Source organism: Diplotaxodon limnothrissa, linkage group LG13 (genome assembly GCF_057381915.1).
Source record: "Diplotaxodon limnothrissa isolate DT_005_m linkage group LG13, D_limnothrissa_male_GT1.1, whole genome shotgun sequence".
NCBI lineage: Eukaryota > Metazoa > Chordata > Actinopteri > Cichliformes > Cichlidae > Diplotaxodon > Diplotaxodon limnothrissa.
The window spans coordinates 17939363-17964348 of NC_140608.1; the positions used below are offsets into that span (position 1 = coordinate 17939363).

Below are 24986 nucleotides of genomic sequence, written 5' to 3' on the forward strand. Positions count from 1 at the left end.
CAGCCTGATTTCTTGTGCTTCTTTACAGCATCTCTGTTTTGCTGATGTTTCCTTGTTTTACTACGGCTCAGGCAGTATCATCCCCGGCTCTACCTCGCAGAGACAACAGGCCGTAGCAAGGCAAACACTCCCTGCTGGGCCGTCCATGTCTCCTCCCTCCCCTGCCCTCTGAACAAACAGCTGTCTCTCTTGAGGGTAAATGGCAGGGAAAGGGACGCTTGGGAACGGGCTTCCTGTGAGCTCTGTTGCGTCATTCTACAGTGAACTTGCTAATACAGTCCGCTGCTAAAGCTGTTACTTTCAGGCAAGGCAAGTTGTGTGTACTGTGCACTGCTCTCATTTAACATCACTCCACCCGATGCCTTTTCAAGTGGCCCATTGCAGCAAAATGTAAACAGGACTCCAAGAGAAAGCCTCGGCTCGGTTTTCATTGTACAGCCACCCCCACCTTGTGCAAATCCATGCCCACCCTTCTTCATTTCATAAAGACCAGTGACACATAAGCACAGAGCACAAACAAAGCACACTGAACATACATTTGCTCCAAGTAACAGCATAAACACACGCAGAAAAGAGGGGGAGACGAGCTAATGCGCTGCTATTTGTTGCACAAGGATTACAAGCACTCAAGGGATAAATATCGTGTTCTCATCATAAAAGTTTTATTCCATGCAAGGATAACGTCGCAGGGTCAAGAGTATTTCCTGGTGAAAAAAAAAACGGACGCTTAACTTTGAAATGATCATTTTTCCATAATGTATCTGTTTTATTGGATTCTTCCTGGATCTTAGTCACAGGAAGACCAAGTGCAAGGAGTTGGAGATGAGTCGAAGGACAAAATAGCAAAGTTGAAAGGTCACTCTGTCAGATCTAAGGACTGTTATATTTTAATTCAATTCAATTTAATTGTAATTTATTTATATAGCTCCAAATCACAACAGCAGTCACCTCAAGGAGGTTTATATTGTAAGATAAAGACCCTATAACAATACAGGGAAAACCTCAACAATCAGGTGACCCCCCCTCCCCTCCCGCCTATTGTGCAAGCACTTGGCAACAGTGGGAAAGAAAAACACCCTTTTAACAGGAAGAAACCCGCAGCAGAAGCAGGGTCAGGGAGAGGCAGCCATCTGCCATGACCAGATGGGAGTGAGGGGAGGAAGACGGGACAAAAGACACACTGTGGAAGAGAGCCAGAGATTAATAACAATAATAATGATTACATGCAGAGAGCTGAATAAACACTGTGAGTGAAGAAGAAACACTCAGTGCATCATGGGAAGCCCCCAGAGAGAGATCCATGTGTACATAGCCACATTGAATACACCAAATCGTTACAACATGAACTGATGAATAATTATCTTGGGCAGATTTTAGATTTAGCATTTGCACTTTTCAGACAACAACTCACTGAAGTGCTGCAGATTACATCCAAAACCTCTGACTTTAAATGCCGCAGAGTTCGAGCTATCCAACAAAAGTTTCACTTGTATCATTGTGTCTTTTTCCCCCCTGCAGTATGGTTCAATAAACGGATAGCAAACAGTCTATCAAATTTGTAACTGAGGAAGAAATTCATCTGGTATTGATATCACGCTACTGAGCCCAGCAACAGACATAAACTATAACAGACTCATTCAATTTCTTTCAGATTAAGTTTGTTATCTTGCAACGCTCAAAATACCAGACAGCTTAGCTGATTCAAACATAAGCAAGTAAAGTTTAGGACTATTGAACTGTGCTGAAGAAAAGAAAAGAAAAGAAAAGAAAAGAAAAGAAAAGGCCTCCACAGGAGTATTAGACATTTTGAGAACTTAACTTTAAATCTGTGTGGGATCACAATCTGAGATGTGAATCATAATTTTCCCAACGGACTTAACTGAACACATACGGCATATGGTTGCCTGGATACAAATCCTGTCACTTTAACTTAATGACCAAAGTCCCAGCTGATTAAATATCTACATCCTGCATTTGTGTTGTGTGAAGTTGAGATATTTGGACAGTGCTGTTATTTTTCTCTAAAAACGACTCTGAATGACAATAGACCCATTCCTCATTATGACTAAAGAGCTATGCACCAATGCTATTTTACAGACAAAGTATTCAGAATGTTCATTTCCTGATTAGCTGGTAAAGCCGACACAAGTTTTCCTATCAACAGTTAACACCATGATTCCCACACTCTGGTAGAACGTGTGTGACGTGGGGAAATTAAAAGGAACTGTACAGGAAAAACAGGCAAAGCCAAAAACTACAACGGACAATGGACTGAAAGCAAAAACAAGATACCGCTCAAACTTCCAGGTCATGATAGTATATCACAAGCCGAGCACAACTATGATGTTTGAAAGCAGACAGCAATCTTCAAAGGAAATGTGAACAGTTCCCCCCAGTAAATACTGTATAGTATTGTTGCTTGACATCTCAATCCCTCGTCTGCATTGAGCCTCGTGCCATAGATGGACTCCATGTCCACCAACTTGGAGATCAGCTGGCAACTTTAGTCCTTGTTCTGTTCTCTGCTCTGAGCAGGAGGGTCACTGAAACACAGAGGCAGCAGAGCAGAACAAGGAAAACTGTCACCAGCTGCAGTCCCAGATGATGGAGTTGAACTGCGCCTGAAGAACAAAAGATTCTCTACAGAGGAGATTGAATCGCATAGAGGACTGCCACAACAACGACCCGAGCAGCCTTCAGGTAGGAAAACATGAGAGGACAGGCAAGTTGGGTAGTAGTGACTGAAGTTTTCAAGTAAAATCTCCATCTGCAGTGAAGCTCTAACCACTGTTTGCAGTATTACCGTGCACACAAACATAACCATCGAGTTTAAGTTTCCGTAGTTGTAGCACGAAACTGGTGAAAAGTTTTTTGATGATTTCACATCAAAGTCAAATGTCACCGACATTGTTTGCCCGTTCTCCTCTTTGATGTGGCACTCCCCATTTGGAAAAGTCTCGGTGCTGTTTATAATCTAAATGCATACTTGTCAGGATAATGATATGCAGGGCGTAATAAGGTTTGATAGGAAAACCGGCTTCGTGCGGCAGCTCACGCTGCTGCTGTCAACAACACTGAATCAGAGGGTAAAAACCACTGTGGGGAGGTTGTTTTGAATGGTGGGCTTCCACTGGTGAAACCATTTGAATATTTTTTTTTTGGTGACCGTTTTTAGAAAACCTGATGTCCAATGATCTAATCAGCCTTCAAAGGCTTCTCCCAAAATAAGAGCTTTTTAATGGAGAAGCCTTTGAAAGATGAAGAGGGTTGTTTAGTCTTGACATCAAGGAGACGCAGGTAAAATGAAAGAACTGATAACTCCTAATCCAGAGAGTAACGAGCAGTGAACGACTGAGACTTGATGGGAACAGTAATTATCATGCATGTCGATCTAGACTAAAAAAAAAAAAAAAAGGATGCTGTGCTAAATCAGGTGTTTAGCACAAGATTTTATTCTATCAGCATTTACATGGTCACTAAAAACGAAACTAAGAGCTGATATTAAAGTTTTACTAAAGGAGAGCTAGTAGTTTCTCAAGGTTGGGTGACGCAAGTTACAATGACTGGCAATATTCAGCCAGCCAATATCGATTCAATACCTACAACAATCTGAGGTCTCAGTTGCATAATAATACAACCATTCCCTGACCGACCTTTACAAATGACAAGTGCAATAGGTGATGAATGTGTCAGGAAGTGCTGACAACGCTAAACCCAGCTGCTGTCAAAGGCTGCCCACATCAATGAGCCAGACACAACTAACTATGGATTTCCTCTTGAGGCCAAGTGGCCCAGAAATCAGTAAGACAATCTATTGTTTTCATTTCCTTTATAATACAGATGCACATGCACGCGGACACACTAACCTGTGGAGACAGGGCATTGGTAGGCTGGGTGAAGAGTGTGGAGTGGGTTGCTGACCGTAGGCCATGTGCTCTCCTGACAGTCTGATGGGGGAAAGGAGCAGACAGTACGTCCTGCTGAAGAAAAGCCACAAACAGACACAAATGTCAAAATAGGAGACATCATCATCAGAGCGGGGATGATCAAAATCCAACCCCCCAGTTTTCTACTTCTTAGGTTGTGCACAAGTTGACTATTATTATATTTGAGGAAAAGTGTAAAATACGCTAGATTTGATATTTGGGAATGTGATCTCTGTGCGATGGTTGGGAGGGAAAAGGCAGGTTTTCAGTGCACATATTGGTAAACACAGGCAAGTCAAAAAAGAAGCACAATCTTACTGCTTCTCCAATTAAGAGGGTAAGTAGCACCCAGGTGCTAATAATCAAATGCAACTGATTAAACCTGTAACCCCAAGTGTACCATATTTGGGAAAATGCTGGCTGTAGCAAAAACTATACAAATTAAGTCATTTGAATTTTCTGGCAGTTATTTTATGTTTCATGCTTTGCAGGGGTAACTCATCATTAGCAAGTGAGAACATGAGACATTTTAGCAGTTTGCTAGTCTGTAGCATTCAAGTGTGTGTTACACGATGCCAAAATCTTCCCAAAGGGGGACATCCCAGCAGATTTACCCCAAGGTCAGATCATGTAATGCTTTATAAATTGTAAAAAATAAAAATAAAAATAAACCTAGGAGCTACATGTCAGAGTCTACAGGCTTCAGTTAGCATGTTAAATCTTAAAGCTCATGACAGTACAATTAGAAAAAACAGAACATGTTGCCAAAAGAATGCCTCTTTCCTCTAAAATGAACATGGCGGCACAGCTTATTTTTGCAAAGTTACATCTGAACAAACCACACAACGTCTGGAACGATGTCCTTCAGACAAACGAGGCAAAAGAGGAGATGTTTGGACAACGCACAGCACCATGATGAGTGAAAACGAAACAGCATTTCAACACAAAAGCCTCACACATACTAAGTGTGGTGGACACATGATGATTTGGGCTTGTTTTGCAGTCACAGGACTGCTCAACAGCTCAAAGCTCCTCTATATTCTATAGTGAAAATTGAGGCCATCTGTCTGACAGCTAAAGTATGTTTGAAATAAGGACAATGATCCCCAGCAGATCGAAAACAGAATGACTGAAAGAGAAAAGACTCAAGGTGTTACAATGGCCAGCTGAAACTGGTTGAAATGCTGTGTTGGGACTTCAAGAGAGCTCAATGAATTGAAGCAAAGCTGTAGACAAGAATGGGCCACAACAACGATGTGACTGATAAACATATATAGGAAATGATCACTTCAACTTATTGAGGCAAAAAGTTACCACAAAACTGCAGGAGGAGTGCTGAGAACACGTATTTTCTCTCCACATTACTGTATACACTACACTGTATACACACAAATACATATCTTAGCTTTGTGAGTTACTAAACAGGAGTGTGAGGACGTTTTTGGAAAGCAGAAAATAGCAGCAGAAGTGTGTGTGTGGGCAAGTGTATGAAAGAGTCACAGTAGACTGCAATGACTAAAATACTTTCACCTTCAAAATGCGCACTCCAATATTTTGTGCCTCCCAGCACTAAGGAACGATTAGGTGGAGATAAAATTGTACAAAAAACACTGAGAGTGCACCGACTTTGCCCACAACAAATATTAACTACGCGTTTTTTACCCACAGATGTGGACACGTTACATATTGGCAGCTCCAACCAGCTCTAAGACTTCCACACTAAGCAGTAACAACAGAAAAAGGTCAGGTGTGAAATGCACCCACTGTCACCGTTACGTTTGAAATGTAGAGCCGTTCAAAATAAAACAGGAACCAAAGATGATGTGCTAAACTGTACTGAAAATGAAAAAAAGTGCATGCACATAATAAAAACCAAAATAAAAAACGTCAATGAGTGCTTCTAATGTCTTTACCTTAAACACCTGATCTGTTACAAAGAGCCAAAACTTGCAATTTTTCTGTAACTATATGGGAACCTGGCTCTCACTAAAGCTAACAAAATCCGCCCACTAGCATCTAACAATTGTACACAAACCAAAGTGTGAAAACGACATAATGTTGTTTACCACCTGAGAGTGGCATCAGTATTTTCACATCCCTTAACCTCTTAACGCACTCTTGCTCGGAGCCGCACAAAGTTCGACCATTTCTAAGGATTTTGTAGGACAGGTGACACCTTAAAACACAGCCATCACATTCACACAATAATCACAGCGCATTTTACCCAACCTGTGTGTTTCTGGACAGAGGAAGGAAACACACAGAGTCAGAAGGACAGCATGCCAGCTGCACACAGGGAACACCCGTGTACCTGGCAGTGTGCGCTGACACAACTAACCAATCTGCCAACCAACAGCCCAGTAAATGCAACATTAACTCATCAACACCTTACCCACAGTAATCTACTTCCCTAATACTGCAATACCTAGACACCTCTGTATTGCAGTAATTCTTTAATGACATACGTACAGTTGTGCATCATATATCGTTACACAAGGAAAACTTTAGGAAATTAAATCTGTAGTGTCTCTTCGATGAATACATCCTATGAAAGAAGAACGAAAAAGTCAGCTTGCGCACACTTGCAGAGTATCAGGACTAGTCAAGCTCAAGCATAACGCATCCTTGCCAAGCTGCTATGATAACCAGCACCGATCCCATTTTTTTTCCTCCCCTCCAGCTCTCAGCTTCTACGGCAGTAAACAAGCAGATTTAATTATAGAAAGGGCTGCGGAGGACAGTTAATGAAAGAAACTCTCCACTGTTCATAACCGTGTTTGACACAAGTCTTTTCAACATAAATCGCAACTGAGTATTATTACCACTTAGGAGCCCAATGTCTGCAAGTGGTCACACTTGTAGGAACGACCACTAAAACCATTTAGCAAAGAGCAATATCACAGCTGCAAACACAGTGTCCTCAACATGAAGATAGGAATGGACCTTGGTACCAAGATAGCATGCTGCAGAGGGATTATTGCCTCTTCCTTATCTGTGACAGGTCAGGCACACCACATTAACTCATAGGAGGAGCCTATATTCATGACTCCAGTGCCTATAAAAAGTGTCCATGAACTGCCAAGAGAGTCTCCTCTGGTCTGTTAGTGTGGAGGAGGAAGCGTATTTGTTGAACTGTTGGTGCTGTGATGTGTGATTTTCAATGAAGCAAGTTCTCTGCCAAGCAACCAAAGTGACTCACCCTGGCAGCGAATTCAAACTGCAGTAATACAGTTACAGAATAATACGCTTATATTGCTCAATCCCCCGACCTTCTTTTTTTTTGCAAGAATTACACTGTATATTAACACTCAAACAAAATACTAAACAAAATAACAAGTCCAGCCCTCGCCAAAAATCAGCTGCGGGAAACAAAGTGCAGGCTATTGCTTGAACAATTAACTCCCTTCTATTTGTTTGGGGCCAGATGACTCATTAACCCACCAAGGTTTCAGACGTGCTGCACATAAATCAATATAAAAGAGGACACAAATCCAAAAAAAAAACAATGATAGCCCCAATGTAAGGCCAAAACCACACCATATTAATTTCCACAGACAGATATTACTGCAACTGAAACTATGACAAATGTTTCTTCTCATTAATGCGGCACGATATATGAGGCGTTTCTCAATGAGGTTGCTGTGACCTCTCTGCACTACCCGGCCTGCCACCCACAGAAAGGGAAGGGGTGGGTCGAGGGGGGGGGGGTCCATCTATTTCTGTTGATTAGATTGCCACTGAGGACGACAGCTGCTCTCTCTAGATACTACCTACGACAAACCGAGGAGGCACGCACACTCAAAACACATCACTTTGTCTCCTGACACAAACGTCCCCAAGCTGGTTAAATCCCAACACTTTTACTCGTAGATAAAACACAACAAGCTACAAACAAGTGAGAGGAAAGGCCTATTTTCTGCTTACAAGGCAGCAATTTCACTGTGACAAAAAAAAAACAGAAAAAAAGGAAGTGCATCTTGTTACCCAGCGAGCAGAAAAGCAGATTTTCAACCATTCACTCCAAACTACAATGAGGCGTATGTAGCTCTGACTTGCTTATGCTGTGAAACGATACTAAACACTATATTTTGTCTCAATTAGGGTGAGAGCTGTTGCATTAAAATATCCAATATATCAATGGAGAAATGATGTCTTCCCTAATAATGAAAAACAAGGTAAGTACTTATAGATTTTATGGATCTCCTTTTTTTAAAAACAAAAACAAAACACAGCAGTATTGCCCAGCAGTAGCACGAGACTAGCATAAGACGCTGCTAAAAACGGATAGATGTATTTAGAGTTCAAACCATAGGCTCAGTGCTCTTTTTTGGGGAGCGATTTTAGATATAAAATAGCATCTCTGCACCACATCATATGTGACACATTCGAGACTTGCTTCACACATTTTGTCCCAGCGTGAAACTCAGCGGCTGCTGCGTATTGATTTACTGATTGATTTATGGCACGGTGTGTTATGAGCTTGGAGCTGCTGAGGGACCAACCTGCACTGATCACAGATGTGCACATCAAACCTAAACTCTGGCGAGCAGCTCAGCTCTCCGTTTCTGCAGGTAACTTCAGTCACAACAGTCGAAACTGGAGTTATTATTAGCTTTGCATGTTGTCAGTCTCCCATGCTATGACACCCGAGTGCTGCCTGATCTGCAGCAACTCCCACCGGAGTGTTTACATGAATTCTGATCCAGGGCGAGACTCCAGAAATCTGTCACCTCTGCGCATTCCCCCATGCATGAACTGAGGTGATTCCCAGCAACTCCAGTTCTATAATTACTGGGATCGGCTCATCAGCAAGCATCCAGAAGGCTTGCGTGTCTCACAGTTCAGAGTAGCTAACCATTAAGATACCACAGATGCTCAGTTAAGTGAGCCTCATTGTAAGACTGTGCAGTGAAATAAGTGTGTGGGTATGTACTGTAGGGGCAAAAAAGAGAACGTATATGCACATCCAAGCACAAATAGCTTTTAGACTGAAAACCATCGCAATATGCTGCAAAATATGTCTGCACAGTCATTGGCTCCAACCCAACAATTTCATTCCTCAAACATTTTTTGCAAAGGCAACACTTTGATTGTGTTCTTCAAAGGACGCATCAGACGTTGTGCTTTCAAAACAGTCTACCTAAGAGCCAATACACCTCAACAACTAGAAATACTACTACTAGAAATACACACAAAACACAACCTGCATGGAAACATTTCATAATACTGGCATAGAAAAAATGATTCAGACTCGTACCTGATACTTTACAAAACAACCAACTGATCTAATAGTCTATTTAAAAAAATCACTTCCTTACATACAACCTGCAAATTACCCATTTAGTACTCAGTGACATGTCACGTATAGCTTTTAATAAACAATGGCCCTTCCCCATGGCTTTAACAAACAGGACAATTACAGTAACAACAACACAAGCAGACTTGTGTCCTAACAAAATGTGCCCAAAGGATGCTCAAAGACTCTTTGGGGATAACTTGTGTATACTATTTATTCCTAGTGAGCTATAATATCCTCCAGTCCTCATTTGCACACAGCTATTTAATATAGTAAACTGGGTACATAAAGAGACTGACATGCAGAGTCTGTTGTCTCTCTGCATTCGTTTGCAATTCTGCTGTCAGCGTGCAATCCACATGTGCACCTTTTTAATGACTCTGCACTACAATATTTTGTACAATTTAAAGGAATCAATCTGATCTGTCCCATCTCTCCTCGTTTCCTTGCCTTCCTCTCCTGCGTGGTTCAGTGAGCCTCTCTAGTTCTCCAGCACCAGCGAGAGAAAGCCAGCCAGCCTTAGGGAGGATGGAGGGCGGTGGTGGGTTGCGCTGGCTACAAGCAATAACTGGGCACCGAAAGGAAAGATGAAGTGAGCGAGATAGGAGACGAGAGGAGGAGGCTTAAATGAAATTTCCAACACATTAAGCACACCCTGTAACCCAGTACTTGCACATGCAGGGTAAAGTGAGGTAGGGGCTGCTGAGCGACCGCTGGATGGTGAAAGTAGTTTATAGCTAAGAATTGATTGAGTTACAGGGGTTCCCTGGATGATCTGTAATGATACACAGCAACAGGAAGATGCTGAAGGATAGACGGTCACTGTATCCAGGAAAGAAGAGAGGATACTAATGACTCAAGAAATCCCATCACAGACATGGGAACATTTAGGAGTGGGTGATGTAGCCGGGGGTTTAAGTTAAAGTGAGATTTGGCGGTTGGGGGAGCCCTAAGATTGGGTGCAGCGTTATAGCATAAAGAAAATAATAACCTAGAAATAATTCCCATAATTATTTTTATGAGGATACAATCAGCTGGCCTGTGTTGCCTGTATTCACTGCTCTTTTTGGGTTCAGCACAGCGAATTCAACATGATGTAAGCAGATATTTCACAAATTTTATAACCAGCTTTCCTAGACACCGTGAAGCTAGTATAAAGGCGGAATTCAGTGACTGAATTGAATCGACATCAATATAAACTGATGTAACTTAACGCTGGCCATGAACACCGTGCCTGATGTGTACAAGTCCAAACTGTGCTGCAAACCACTAACGTCTACTAAACTGCTTAGTAAGCCAACAATTTTTTTCATGCAAAATTTGACTAAAACAAAATTAGTAGGCTTCAATTTATTTTGCAAGACTTTACACAAAAACATAACATACATACATAAACATAGTTTTAAAATAAGGACTAATCACATCCAAACTATTTTAATTTGTCCATCTGTACTTAATTAAAGACAACACAGCATGACTAACCCAGTATTAAAATACCAGCTGACCTCTTAATGAAGTTAAAGCAAACTGACAAACAATAGCTCCTTTGAGTTTTTAATACTCGACTTGTCTTTATCATTCTCTCTGACACTAAGCTTATTGTGATTTATTTGCGTCCTTTTGCACACTATGAAGTGTGAGCCATGGGTTTCAAAGGTAAACACTTTCCATTTTCTTTGGGATGTTTCCATTTAAGCGGCTGAAGAAGTCTGTGCGTTCCAGATAACATTCATTTGCCAAAGCTCTGATGTGGAAAAGCCATTTCTAAACAAGGTATCTGGCAACAAGTCATTGTCATCTGTCCATCCTTGCTTTGTGTTAAATAACAACAGAAGAAGGAAGCCACCGTCCAGTGAGCGTCACCCTAAACACTTGCTTAGTTTCTATGTGGTGTGAAAGTTTGAACAGCACAGTTGATGCAGTCAACAATGTGTTTGTCAGTGATATAAGATCATTCCACTGGGTAATAGCAGGTACACTCAGAGTGAATCTGACTAGGCCTGTGGTCTCAAGGGCAGGTAGACTTTTTTGTGTAGATGAACGTGTGTGTGTGTGCGCGCACGTGTGGTTGGACAAAGAAATTACCAGAAGCACACCGCAAGGTTGTTCTAAAGTAATATGAACCAAACAGACAAGGAGAAGGCTCCAAGGTCAGTGTCTGGCCTAACTGACAAATGCGGACGCTCACCTGCAAATGTATGGGATGCAAACATGCACTACCCCCCCTCTGTCATTTAATATCACACAGTTTGTGTGGGATTTACACATCTGGTTCATGAAGGCAGTGTGTGCAAGAGAGCGAGGCTGACAGCTCAGCTTCTCCAGCTGCAGCAGAGATGAATGGGTGGGCCTCAAAACTGCCTTCATTCATAATGGAATACGGCAACAAAGCAGCTTCAGCCCCAGGTGTCTCGGGAACTATAAGAGCAAACTAAAGAACGGAGCGCAGGAGAGCCTGTGAGACAGAATATCCAACACAAAATATATTCCTGATTTATCGCCCCAGGTGTTACCTAAATAAAGCTTAGAAGGGCAGAGAACGCAACACCTTAACGTTGGTCTTGTTGGAGAGCTGGAACGGCCCGGAAATGTCAGGACATACGCTGCTGACTTTATCACACTGTTAAAGCCCTTACTAGTCATTCTAGCTTTTAAAAAGGAGGTCTTTAAGCTTTAAAGACAAATGATTTGAAGATGACACAGGAAGGATTTAGAAATAGGGTGCAGCCAATGGATAGTGGGAAACCACACATGGAAATAGACTGTAATGTTTGTATTATGTCATACAAGATACATGCACATCCTTCTACTTATGATCATGACGCTTATGATCAGCAGAGAGTAGCAATGTGGGCGTGAGGGGGAGGAAGCACATGCACCAGCGAGAGTGAGACGGGTCGAACAAGCATCAGAGAGGAGAGGGAAGATTCTGTGTGTGTTTCTGCTCTGCATGTCTTTTAATGTGTGGTTGTGTGCGTCTGAGTAATCACAACAAAAGAACTCATTCTTAGCATCAGTGAAATCCACAAATAGCAAGAACCTACTGGCACTGAATAGCTGCGGCAAATTATAACATCAGTACAAAGGAGGCCACATTTTACAGTTTCTTGAAATCCATCAATCAACACCAACACTTACTGTTTGCACAAGAAGTTACAAAGCAAAATTTAGCTTACAAGGAGTAAAATATGGCTTACATTCGAAGGCGGGTTCACAGAGTACTGCAGAAAGTAGCTGCTTACCAGAGCTGATGTAGTAAAGGAACACAGGCACACTGTGGCTTTGCAGGTTAATTCTCTCAAATAACCTTTGAACTTCTGCCTGTACCACCACTTATTTCAGCCTCCCAAAGAAGAGTCTGGGGAACGGCAGCACAACACTGCAGCTGAAGCAGCTCAGGCGTGACTCCAAGTTGAGCCTGTGCTGTAACTCTAGTCAGTCATATGAATCACATATTTAAGGGCTTGTCATTTGTTTAACCTGAGGCTTACATAAGACAGGTTTGGTTGGTTCCTCGTGGGACAAATTTATACTTACACAGGATGACTAGAGTCTGAAAAAAAATTGTTCAGCAAATTTTCCCCATTTCACATATCGTGCCTAGTTATGCACACCTACAGTAAATTCAGAATGAATAACCTTGTAATGACTGGTTTTATATCTACTATGAAATTCAAAATGCTATGTTTAAGGCCACATAGATATCTTTCAATCACATGGTTAAAATGGCATTAGAAACTGTGTAAATCCTTTACATCTGCAGGACCACCCACACCACTTGATTGAAGGACCTTCCCTTCGCGCTACACACTTCAACTCATTAAACCAGAATTAAATGTGGAATTATGAGCTTGTATATCATTTGCACTGCAGCCATTACTGTACATTAACAGCGCACTGCAATATTTTGGCCCTGGTGAGCGATTCACACTGTAATAAATAGCTGTGAAAATACTTTCTGTACAAGGACATACTCCTCTTTGTGAATACAAGGCTGGTGTATTTGATGAAAAACAAATAGTAACACACATTACATTTCTACAGTATAAGACTATTTTTTTCTTCATCATAATGTAAATGTATGAGTTGAAATCATTAATTTAGAAGATTTGTGATTGTTTAGTTCAGTTAATTTGTGTTTAGATTTTGACTTTTGTGCACAAGTTCTGAACATTTAAAAAGATTTAAATGGCTCACAGTGACTGAGACTCCAAAGGGAATTAATCAGAACTGGCCAATGTTCACTTTCAGGATAGCTATTAAAATGTTTAATGTCATGGCATTCCCAAAGATTTTTTTTTTTTACAAAGCAATAAATATCTTGTTATGTTCAAGAACAAGAATAAACTGAATCCAGGGTACACAGGCTAGTACAAGCAACTATATTTCACTGCTTATGGAAATTATAGGAAGAAAATTATTTTAACATCATAAATGCTGTCGGCTGAGAATACAGTATTATATTGGAAAGTTATTGTACAGAACAGACCATAGTTTTGGGTTGTTGTTTTTTTTTAAAGAAACTGTTGTAACAGGTGCACTGTAAAATAGAAATTTAGTGCTGCCAATACCTACAGGGACATTTCCTGCAGCGGGTATTAGATATCATTCATGCCAATTCAATGCTTTGTGCTGCTCCTTGACATCAAATATTTGCCATCAGCAAATTACTGCCAAGCATTTATTTTGAAAGAGATAATATAAGGGTTTTTCCTATGGCATTTCATCAAACTAGATTCAGCTTTGCATGTTTCAGCACCTGGAGTCATGATTGATATAAATAAAAAGATACAGGGATATTTTTTTATAAAAAGGTTAAGGGTCAGCTGAGCCTAAAACCACAGCTTTTATCGTGCCCTTTTGTATTTAATACTATAAGCATATAATAAGCATATAAGCCATTATTCTAATCAATGAATTCCAGTCTGTTTGAAGTACTTCTGAGTAGAGCAGGGCGATATGGCCAAAAATATTTATCACGATATATATTTGAAAATTTGCGATAACGATATAACCGACGATATAATTGATGCGAGACAAAATACAACTCCACAACATTACTAGCGCAAAAAGACAACCTTCCATTTATATTCACTTAAACAAGAAGCTGGTTTTTATGTACATTAAAGCTTTATAAAAATGTAACAGTACAAATGCAAATTGCTTGCTGAAAGTTTAACCAAAAGGCATTTCCACTAGAAATGGGCTGACATGTCCTGAGCATAACCATGTATAATATCCACTGAAGTTAAAAAGAGGTGCTTTGCAACATTAAACTGCAGTGTGCAGTACGCATTTTTCGGACCATAAGGTGCACGGGATTATAAGGCACATTAAGCGAAACAAAGCAGTCAGAATCAAACTTTATTAAACTCATTCTTCTTGCTTCCTCCACTTCTGTACCATTGATTCCTTAATGTTGAATTCTCTGGCAGCTGCTCTATTCCCATGTTGCTGCAGTATATTAATGACTAACCTCGTATTGTGGATGGATTATCTCAGTTGTTCTCCTGACTGAAGTTTGGTCCGTTTACAGCATCCTGCCATGCGATTGCATTTGTCTCTAACCATGAAGAACCTTCACGTTAACTTTTATAAGTGGAAAAGTGTTAGTGTTCGTCCTCCAGCTTCACTGTTTATGTTATGCTAACATAGCTGTGTCGCTAGCGATCACGTAGCACATCATTATATACCAGCTAGCCCAACTTCAGTAACCCTACAAACGTCACTGCTGTTTAGTTTCCTGTCTTCATTTATGTTGCAAGTGATAGCAGAGGTGTACGTTTGATTTTTTTCAGAAATCTCTCAGTCAGAACATGCAATATCATGCTTAGGTAACTAGCGAAACTAGCGAGCTAACTTCCGCTAGCTTCCTGCTAACTTCTAACTCCGTTAAATGTAATAACTTTTGTTTTCATGGATGCCTGGAAGTTAAACTTTATAGTTACACCTCGTAAAGCAGCAATGCTGATCGTTTTATTAAAGATGAAAGAATTTAGACAGTTTTTAACTCTAAGTGATGCTGCAGTGTTGTTTGACCTGAAGCATACGGAGTTTAGGACCCAGATTACTCCCAGATTTAAGAGCATCTTAGTCCGACAAATACGACAATAACAACGGCCGCTTGCATGTTCTGCAAAAAAATGTGCTTTGTTGTGTATCTGACGGACAAACACCAAACCAGTTCCACATCACGGAAGTTGCACCATTTTTACAAACCAATTCTGGATCATCTGTTTCACTCAACAATCGGCCATGTGCGTATGAAAACAAAGGCACTGCGCATGCGCGTTTTACTCCCATTCTATCGCGATATTTCATTTTCCTATCGTTGCCTAACATTATACCGGTATTACCGTGAACGGTATAATATGGCCCAGCCCTACTTCTGAGGAAGCACACTGCTGAAGCTGACCGACTCTGACACGCTCACTGGCTTAGATACACAAAAAGCATTTTGGTGTGCAACAACATGTCAGCTAAATAAGACAGGAGTCATGAACCAAAAAAACCCCAAAGAAATTGTGACTCAAAAGATTTGATTTTTTCTTCTTTTTTTCCTCTGTAGCTTTTTTTATTTAAAAAAGTGTTAAAAAGGAAAAATGAAAATGAAAAGAGCCAAGTAATCGAGTTGTACAGATGGCTTTTCATTTTGAGTACATGTCTTCACTGACAGTGTTGCACTGCATCTTGCTGGATGAGATATCAAAAATAGAGAAGCTATTATTCACAGGTAGGAGGGAACAGAAGACTGTGACGTGGATAACCTTCAATCCTCTGTTAGAAAAAGGACATTATCATGGTGCAAAGGGTTACCGAGGCAACAGCAGCACCAGGATTTTCAAACATCTCCAGGAAACGGTATATACCCTTCTCACACACAAAATCAGTGTGTGTGTTTTTTTTAAAAGATTAAAATCTCTTGTAATCCCATATCCATCGTAAAATAGCAGTATCTGCAGGCGGCTCAATACACTGTAACATTAGAAACACTGCCCGCGGCTGAAAACAAAAGAGAAAAAAAAAAAAAGTGAAACTGCTTGTGTTACATATCGAAAAAAAGAGACACATATAACTCTCACTCTCACTTCTTTGTTTCCTTCTTCTTTCTTCTCCCTCCAATCCCTCTTCCTTACATGCAGTTCATGTCCAGGTTGGGATTTCCCCAGGGTTCCCCTTAGGACCCAGGTCGGTAAAGGCTCTGACAGTGTGAGATGAAAGCTCTGCTGGAGGTACATACTGATCCACTACGATGCCAATCTCAGCTTTTCTGCCTCCTTTTTTTATAGCTATTTTCCTTGGAAAAACAACTAGGCTGATACCAGGAAATCGTCTGGTTGCACAATAAGCGTTTGGTCTTGTTGGTAAGCAGTGCCTATGTAGAGGAATAAATGAAGATTTAACCTGTCTTTGATGGGCAATTGCCGTCTTATTGCTTATAATAGGAACATCTGAGGGCTCTTCAGCAGATGGGCTGCAAAGCAGGAAAACACCAGAGAAGACACAGAGGGCAGTGTATGAGCTGAGTTTTTTTCCATACTAGGAAGTGCCCCACCCACACTTAGATCAATGCCCCAGAGACAACAGCTACACTCAATGGCTGAACAAGGAAACAGTTGCAGAGAAAAAAAGATTGGGATAATTCAATGTAGCTGCCACATGCTGGACATGTGGCCACATTTAAATACCTTAACAACAAGATCATGGAGCATGTGATCAAGGAGCACATTCATGTTCCTTATACAGGCACTTTGTGAGTCCTGAGATTCCAGCGCTTTCCGGCGCTGCTCTCAGAGTCTGGTCTATGAAAATACGATTTTTATCTGTGTTTGTCTTCCCACACATTTTGCATGCAGGGAAAAAAAAGAAGCAAAGCAGTATTTGCTTTGCACGCCGTTTGTGGATGTGTCTGTGGTAGCCGAGTCATAGTGTTGCAGACTTTGCAATGTCCACATGTCGTTTCCAAATTAAAATGGGGATAGTGCTTCAGCTGAGTAACGAGCTTGTGTAAAACAGGCTTCCTTTTTCTGCTGTAACTGTACCGGCAACAATACATACTTTAACCTTACATCATCTACAATCCCTTCATAAAGAGCCTCTAATCACAAAGTGCAATGAAAACTGTCTCCATGGAAATACATTTTCCAACAAAGTCTCCTGGCCGCCATCTCCTCAATACTATTTATAGAATGACCACTAGCTAGCCGACAAAAGATGAGTAACAGTGTAGTGAGAATGGAAATGTCTCGTATCTCCACTTCTCTACGCTGCTTGTTTTTTTTTCCCCCCTCACAGCCTCATTTCAAAACAAAGTCTTTAAACGAGCGTTCACACAAACAGCTGACTAACACTCTCCAGCCTCACAAGAGGAAAGCAGGTTTTATGTGAGTGAAGTTGGAAGACGCTCGCTTCTGTGTTCAGAACTGATGCGAGGCAGGCAGGATGTGCACACATGCACGACGGCAGACAGCAGAGTGCAGACAGAAGGCAGCGAGGGTCATCGCTAACCTCCTCTGACAGAAGGTCACGGGACTCACAGTCTGCTGCTTTTTGACCTCCGTGTGTGGAATAACGATGAAAACGCCATGAATGTTTTTTTAAGGTCAGCAGCTTCTACCACAATGTACATATATATGTGTGTGTGTGTGTGAGTGTGTGTGTGTGAGAGAGAGTGTGTGTGTGTGCGCGTGGGGGGGGCGGGGGGGGGGGGGGGGGGTTGCACAGTTACATGTGTATAAATTAATAAACATTCCCTTCCATGCCTGTCACAGAACAAAGTGCTGGACTAGCATTGCATTGCTGTAGCAGACACAATGCACAGCCTGATCCCATCATCTGAGCATCTCACGGGCCTCTGCATCTCTGCCTTTAACAGCCACAGCCTGAACACACTCTCACAGCTCGAGGGAAAGGTCTTCTTGAATCGTGCAGCTATTACTAATTAGCATTAGCCCGCATGAACATCACACATATTATTATCACAGCGCAGCTGCGCTATAAAGAAGACACGTTCCTGCAAACAGCATTGCATTAACTTAATGACTGAAAACAACAATTACGGATGTCGGTTTTCATTGGCAAACACAGTTACTCAGCGACAGCTAACAAGACTTGTTGAGTTGCAATTCTTTTATTCCACTGATCCAAGGTGCTGATCTACTATTAAATGCTCCGTCTTGAACTGACGGCCTGATACTGCTGTCAAGAGTCAAAAGGTAAAGCGCTCTTTTGATCCAAAGAACTAAAGCATTTCTAAAAATCAGCCTTGCAGTCAAAGGCATCATCAACAATGGATTATAGCAGCAGAGCTATTTACATAAGCAATTCACTCAGTGCCCTGCTTCCCAGAGGTGCCTTTGAGAAGAGAGAAGATTGTATCTCTCACACGTCGTCTCCTCTAAGTCCTCTCTGACATTTCCCATAGAAGAAGAGGACAGAACACAGTTTTCTAAAGGATTGGCGAGTAGGCCGTGATGCACTGGCCAATGAATCTGAATCAGGTGACAATATACATGCAAGGCATCTGCCAACTAAGAGTAATTTTTGAATGTATTGATTCATTATGGTCATTGTTTCAAGCTAATGGCCAGGACTGCTTTATAGTGCTTTTAAATTTACAAAGTTTTGTATAGTTTATGCACACATTAAATGAAAAATTCTAGACAGGGCAATAAGAATGTGTAATATAACATTATATATTATTAGAGCTTCTGCTGGAAATGTTGTTAACCCCAGCGACTTCAACCAGCAGGCGATTTGGGGGGGGGGGGGGTGTTAATGCTGCATTCAATTAATGTTTCAGCCGCTATAACACTAAGTGTGCGGCACAGACAGCATAATGGAGCTGTATTGGTTTAGGTGCATCTCTGCACGCACAGTAGGGGTTTAGGTCTTTCTGTACCAGCTAGAAAGCACAAAATCACTGTTAACACTGTTCTCATGTGTTAAATATTGATCTAGCAGGAACATAGACAGCGGCTAAACAGGTGAAGTATTAAATTACAACATTTTCCTGGTTCTGTATTCCTGTTATATGCTTTTTATGTTTCTATCTAAAAGGTTTCCATCTCAAAAAAATTACCTAGTGTTTTTCAGCCCAGTGGGATATCAACTTGAGCCACCCGGGCCATCGAGCTTGTAAATCATTGCATAATACAAAGTTTTCGACAAAGAACAATCTCGTGTTACCGGCACACAGATCTGGTTTCCAGTCGTGCTCTTGCATTCACCTGAAAATAAATACTTGAAATGCAGATATTGACAGTGTGTCATCCATATTACTACGAACACTATTGCTGAGCTGATAATATGCCAATCCCTCAAAAGAGTCGTTCATCCAGCGAAAAGGAGACTAGATGGATTAATCTGAACGGGATGTGGTCAGCAGTGAGGGTACAAGAATAAATCAAAAACACTCAACAGTGTTTAATGCACAGTTTATCAACAGCAGCAATACATTAACACTTCTCTGACTCATATATAGTGTGATATTATAATTTGGCCATATCTCACAGGCCCCGTGACGATTGGCACAATATCATCATAATGAGATTATCAGGTCAAAACCTCATGATCACGCAGAAGTATAGAGCACCATTACAGTGACCCTGTTGGTTTGAACGAGCCTCTAAAACCCCACCCATAGTGTACCACATAACCCCTCCGTGCTTTGTCTCATGTCCAATACCTCAGTTCAGCTCTCTGGATCAGTTATGTTTAATCCACACGCGTCTCCAGTCATTGACCCACTAGTGCTGATATAGGAGTTAATTAAAAGAGACAAGGCTCAAAGCTCAGACTCCCGATTCATTTAAAACAAGCAATTGAGAATTCAGAGGAGAGGGGCTTCTATCGGCAGGAAAACTGTTAGAATTAGGGCTTGTGAAGCCATGCGCGGACACAAAAAGTAACACAAAAAAATAATAAAATATGAGTTTAGGTTACTAAGCTGCCCTTGCTGTGTCCTGGTGAAGATATATTTGTCTCTATCTGTTCCAGCCTATTATAAATATAACAATGGGACTTGAGGGCTTGGAGTCCATTGTTGGACAGAGGTGTGCATCTTTGTTTGTCTTCTCCATGGTGAAACCCCCATGTGTGCGCTTGTGTCTACCATGGCACCGGTACAATAATCACAGTGCAAACAAACTGGGCGCCAGGCCGAACAGAGTGTCTTGTTTTATGGGGCTCATTGACTCCCCGGATGTGCTCAGACTCTGATCAATCTCAGCTGAAGCTCACATCTTGACTTCTAGTGGTGTAATGGGGATGTCATAAGCATCCTTCACAAAACACAGGCGGCTGATTTCAGACAGAGAGCGGGCTGGTGGTGCAAAAGCAAACGGGGCCAGAACTGAAGTTTGCGAGTCAGCCCTTTGGAGCTCTGGGGGATCAAGTGCTAAATTGTTGAATAATTAAATCAGATTTGGCAATTTAATGCATAATAACATAAAGCAAGCTAATTTTTCATTTGCTGCAGACTTCTTTCCTGCTCGTGCCTCGCAGAAACAGATCATTATGAACGTTATGGCACCCCACAGTTCTGCTCTCACACTCTACACATCCTTTTTCCTTCTTCTCATTCCCGTCACGTGGTCACGCATGCAGATGGCGATAAAGTTGCCATCATGGTATTTATTCCAGCAACTATCTAGCGAGTGCTACAAAAGAAGAGCAAGCACAAATGAAGCTCAAGAAACACACAAGCTGAGGACACGAGAGGAAGATGAGATTATTCTGAAAAGTAAGGACTTCCGCAGCCTCCAAATCTATTGGAGTCCACAGTACAATTGATTTAATATGAGATAAGGATTGATTTATTATATAATAAAATAATACAACATTCTTGGTCGTCTTTATTTGTTTGTTTAAAATCATGTGAATCTTGAAGTGTGCTTTTAAAGCACTCCTCTAAAAATAGTTGTATTTGTGTAAACAAATAGACTTTTTACATAATCTTCCCTGCTAGAATATTCTTGAGGACGACGCACATCAAATCTGAGCGCTTCTTTAATTTGCTTTTGGCCCAAAGCATGAAGTATCAGTACATGAGCGGAAGTCTACAAAACTCTGTTCTGACAGCTGTGGCTAATGCATGGCGACCGTGAGGGTAAAAGGAGCAAATAGAGGCAATGCTGAAAAGAAACAACAACCAGCAGACATCACGCCACACTGAGCCACCATGAGGAGACAATTTCTCTTAGGTCGACACGCGCTACCACTACCCGCAATGACCTCGACACAAGGATGATGTCACAGTGGCCCTCGTATCCTGTTTAGCCATGACTGGTGAAGGCCTCGCTTCACTAGTAACACAGCACGAGCAGGTTTTGTCATACAGATAAACTCTGAAACACATGCAAATTTCCCCCCAGCAGTTCTAGGTCCTGTGCCTCTCAGAGATCAGCTGGCTTTATCAGAGGAGACATTGGCTCACACGCTAAAAATCACCGGGACAAAAGACGTGCAGCCAGCTCGAAAATGTCAAGCTCTCGTGCCATTAACCCCGAGCATCGATCCAGCAGGAACAAAAGGACTGCTTATGAGCTTGTGCGAGTGTTTGTGTGTGTGCCGTTGTGAGGGGCCCGAGTAATTAAGAGTGCTATTAGCCTTGTTTAAGTTTGTCGGGATTCCGCTTGGAAAGTGAATCCACTGAGTCATTTGTACGCCTTAGTTGGCTTTCAAGGGCTGCCTCCAAAATCTGCAACACATGTTTTATTCTATTTTGGTTAAACTATAACTTAAAGGAGCACAACTGTGCAGTGAATGGCCAGTAATGTACTACCTATTCCTCCAAGAGACTCTAATATATACATAAATAATTTACAAAGTTACTATGCTTTGTCAGGCATGTAAAATGTGCTACTTTACCAATGCATGAAAGAGTCCGTGTGGAAGTGTGCATCTAAAGCTATGCAAAATAAATTCTGAAAAGGTACCCTGGAAGTCACAAAAGTGCTTCCAAGAAACAATATTTTTTGTTTTATTTATACATCTACTAGTTTCCTGGAAACTGGATAATGATCTTCTGAGTAAAACTCCAATTTCGAAGCAAAGACGGTTCCAGAGTTAGACACATGCAGGAATCTTTCCAATTCTGCTGTCAAAGTAATGGGAAAGTTGTAAAGGGAAGCAGCTAGTTTCTGTTCTGTGAAATAAAGGTGAGCCTGAGGCCAAGGGAATCCTCACATCATAGATTCCCAACGTTCCTCTGAACCACTTTCCAAACATTACTCCATCAGCAAAGCGGGGCTCATTCGCACATGCTTCCATTTGTAATTAAGAACTGCCTCACAGTTGACCGATATCCCAGTTTCTTCTTTCCTGCTGCCTGTCGAGCAGTCGCGATTCTCCTCACACCACCCTGGTTATTTTCTGCGTTTCACTGAAAAACTGTAATTTCTAAACCTGTCATTTATAAACTCTAGAAAGTAATACTGGGCAGGCTCAGCTCAGGGAATCCAACAATGACTGGACTGATATGAGAAATTCAAGATACAGGAAGCTTTGAGACGTTTATACTCCATGGTCATATGCAAACAAAAGTAGGGCTGGGCCATATTATACCGTTCACGGTAATACCGGTATAATGTTAGGCAACGATAGGAAAATGAAATATCGCGATAGAATGGGAGTAAAACGCGCATGCGCAGTGCCTTTGTTTTCATACGCACATGGCCGATTGTTGAGTGAAACAGATGAACCAGAATTGGTTTGTAAAAATGGTGCAACTTCAGTGATGTGGAACTGGTTTGGTGTTTGTCCGTCAGATACACAACAAAGCACATTTTTTTGCAGAACATGCAAGCGGCCGTTGTTATTGTCATATTTGTCGGACTAAGATGCTCTTAAATCTGGGAGTAATCTGGGTCCTAAACTCCGTATGCTAACTGTCTAAATTCTTTCATCTTTAATAAAACGATCAGCATTGCTGCTTTACCAGGTGTAACTATAAAGTTTAACTTCCAGGCATCCATGAAAACAAAAGTTATTACATTTAACGGAGTTAGAAGTTAGCAGGAAGCTAGCGGAAGTTAGCTCGCTAGTTTCGCTAGTTACCTAAGCATGATATTGCATGTTCTGACTGAGAGATTTCTGAAAAAAATCAAACGTACAGCTCTGCTATCACTTCCAACATAAATGAAGACAGGAAACTAAACAGCAGTGACGTTTGTAGGGTTACTGAAGTTGGGCTAGCTGGTATATAATGATGTGCTACGTGATCGCTAGCGACACAGCTATGTTAGCATAACATAAACAGTGAAGCTGGAGGACGAACACTAACACTTTTCCACTTATAAAAGTTAACGTGAAGGTTCTTCATGGTTAGAGACAAATGCAATCGCATGGCAGGATACTGTAAACGGACCAAACTTCAGTCAGGAGAACAACTGAGATAATCCATCCACAATACGAGGTTAGTCATTAATATACTGCAACAACATGGGAATAGAGCAGAATTCATTCATTAATAAATCAATGGTACAGAAGTGGAGGAAGCAAGAAGAATGAGTTTAATAAAGTTTGATTTATCTGACTGCTTTGTTTCGCTTAATGTGTCTTATAATCCCGTGCACCTTATGGTCCGAAAAATGCGTACTGCACACTGCAGTTTAATGTTGCAAAGCACCTCTTTTTAACTTCAGTGGATATTATACATGGTTATGCTCAGGATATGTCAGCCCATTTCTACTGGAAATGCCTTTTGGTTAAACTTTCAGCAAGGAATTTGCATTTGCACTGTTACATTTTTATAAAGCTTTAATGTACATAAAAACCAGCTTCTTGTTTAAGTGAAAATAAATGGAAGGTTGTCTTTTTGCGCTAGTAATGTTGTGGAGTTGTATTTTGTCTCGCATCAATTATATCGTCGGTTATATCATTATCGCAAATTTTCAAATATATATCGTGATAAATATTTTTGGCCATATCGCCCTGCTCTAAACAAAAGTCTTGCAAAAGGAGGAGAAAGACTGCACTCATGAGGTGCAATTTACATCCTAATGAAATGAAAGCACCCACTCTTTTCTTTTTTTATTTAATTGTCACCCCAGACTGTCAATGTGTCTACACAACATCCATCCAACTCTGCAGCTGCTCTTAATTCACCATGAACTTGAATAAACGATGCTATACCCAATCAATATTTCCAGAAGGAAAGGTCAACCCAAGCTGTATTTTCCAGACTCTTCATAGTTCTTCTGAACTGGTTTGTGACAGGTTGCAAATGTCCAGGTAAGATCCAGGTAAGAATTTACCCCGGTTACGCATGACGATGCCATGAAAATGACTGTGGACAAAGCAATGATTTCAGTGCAGCAAAAGTGAAGTATAGGTTAACAAAGTGACGGGACAACACGCGAGTCTGGAAACCGTTTCCCATAACTGTCACATATTTTTGACGACTTCGGGTAAAGCCGACCTTCACACAAGCTAAATCTGCCCGGTCTAATTTACACTGCTCATTTGGACCCAGCATTCCCACTGATTTGTCACAATAATGAGACCAATCTCATAACTAATGGCCTGAAAGGCAGGGAAGCTGATGACCTTCGGGCTCTAGTAGCAACCTGCCCTCCTGGCAGAGGATGCCACAAGCCCCCCGATCTGAGATGAGAGAGGGTAACCAAGCGATGCCTCCATCCATCATCACATTACGCAAGTTGGCCTAATTTAATGTCCTTTTCAGACCTGACTGCAGACACGCTGGGCCACACAGAAACATGGAAAGCAGCTAATTAGTCTACGCCAACAGCAGAGGTTCG

The 24986-nt window shown here is 41.3% G+C and overlaps 1 protein-coding gene across 2 annotated transcripts in view; it reads right to left on the reverse strand.

Moving 5' to 3' along the window:
- mcu (mitochondrial calcium uniporter) overlaps window positions 1–24986 on the reverse strand; it is a 60336-nt gene that overhangs the window by 29236 nt on the left and 6114 nt on the right. The window contains exon 2 of one of the 2 annotated variants that reach the window (XM_085368790.1): window positions 3867–3977. In XM_085368790.1, coding sequence (XP_085224916.1) covers window positions 3867–3977 — 111 coding nt within the window. Of the gene's footprint in view, window positions 1–3866; window positions 3981–24986 lie in introns of both variants that reach the window. The other variant, XM_085368789.1, reaches the window with a different exon arrangement.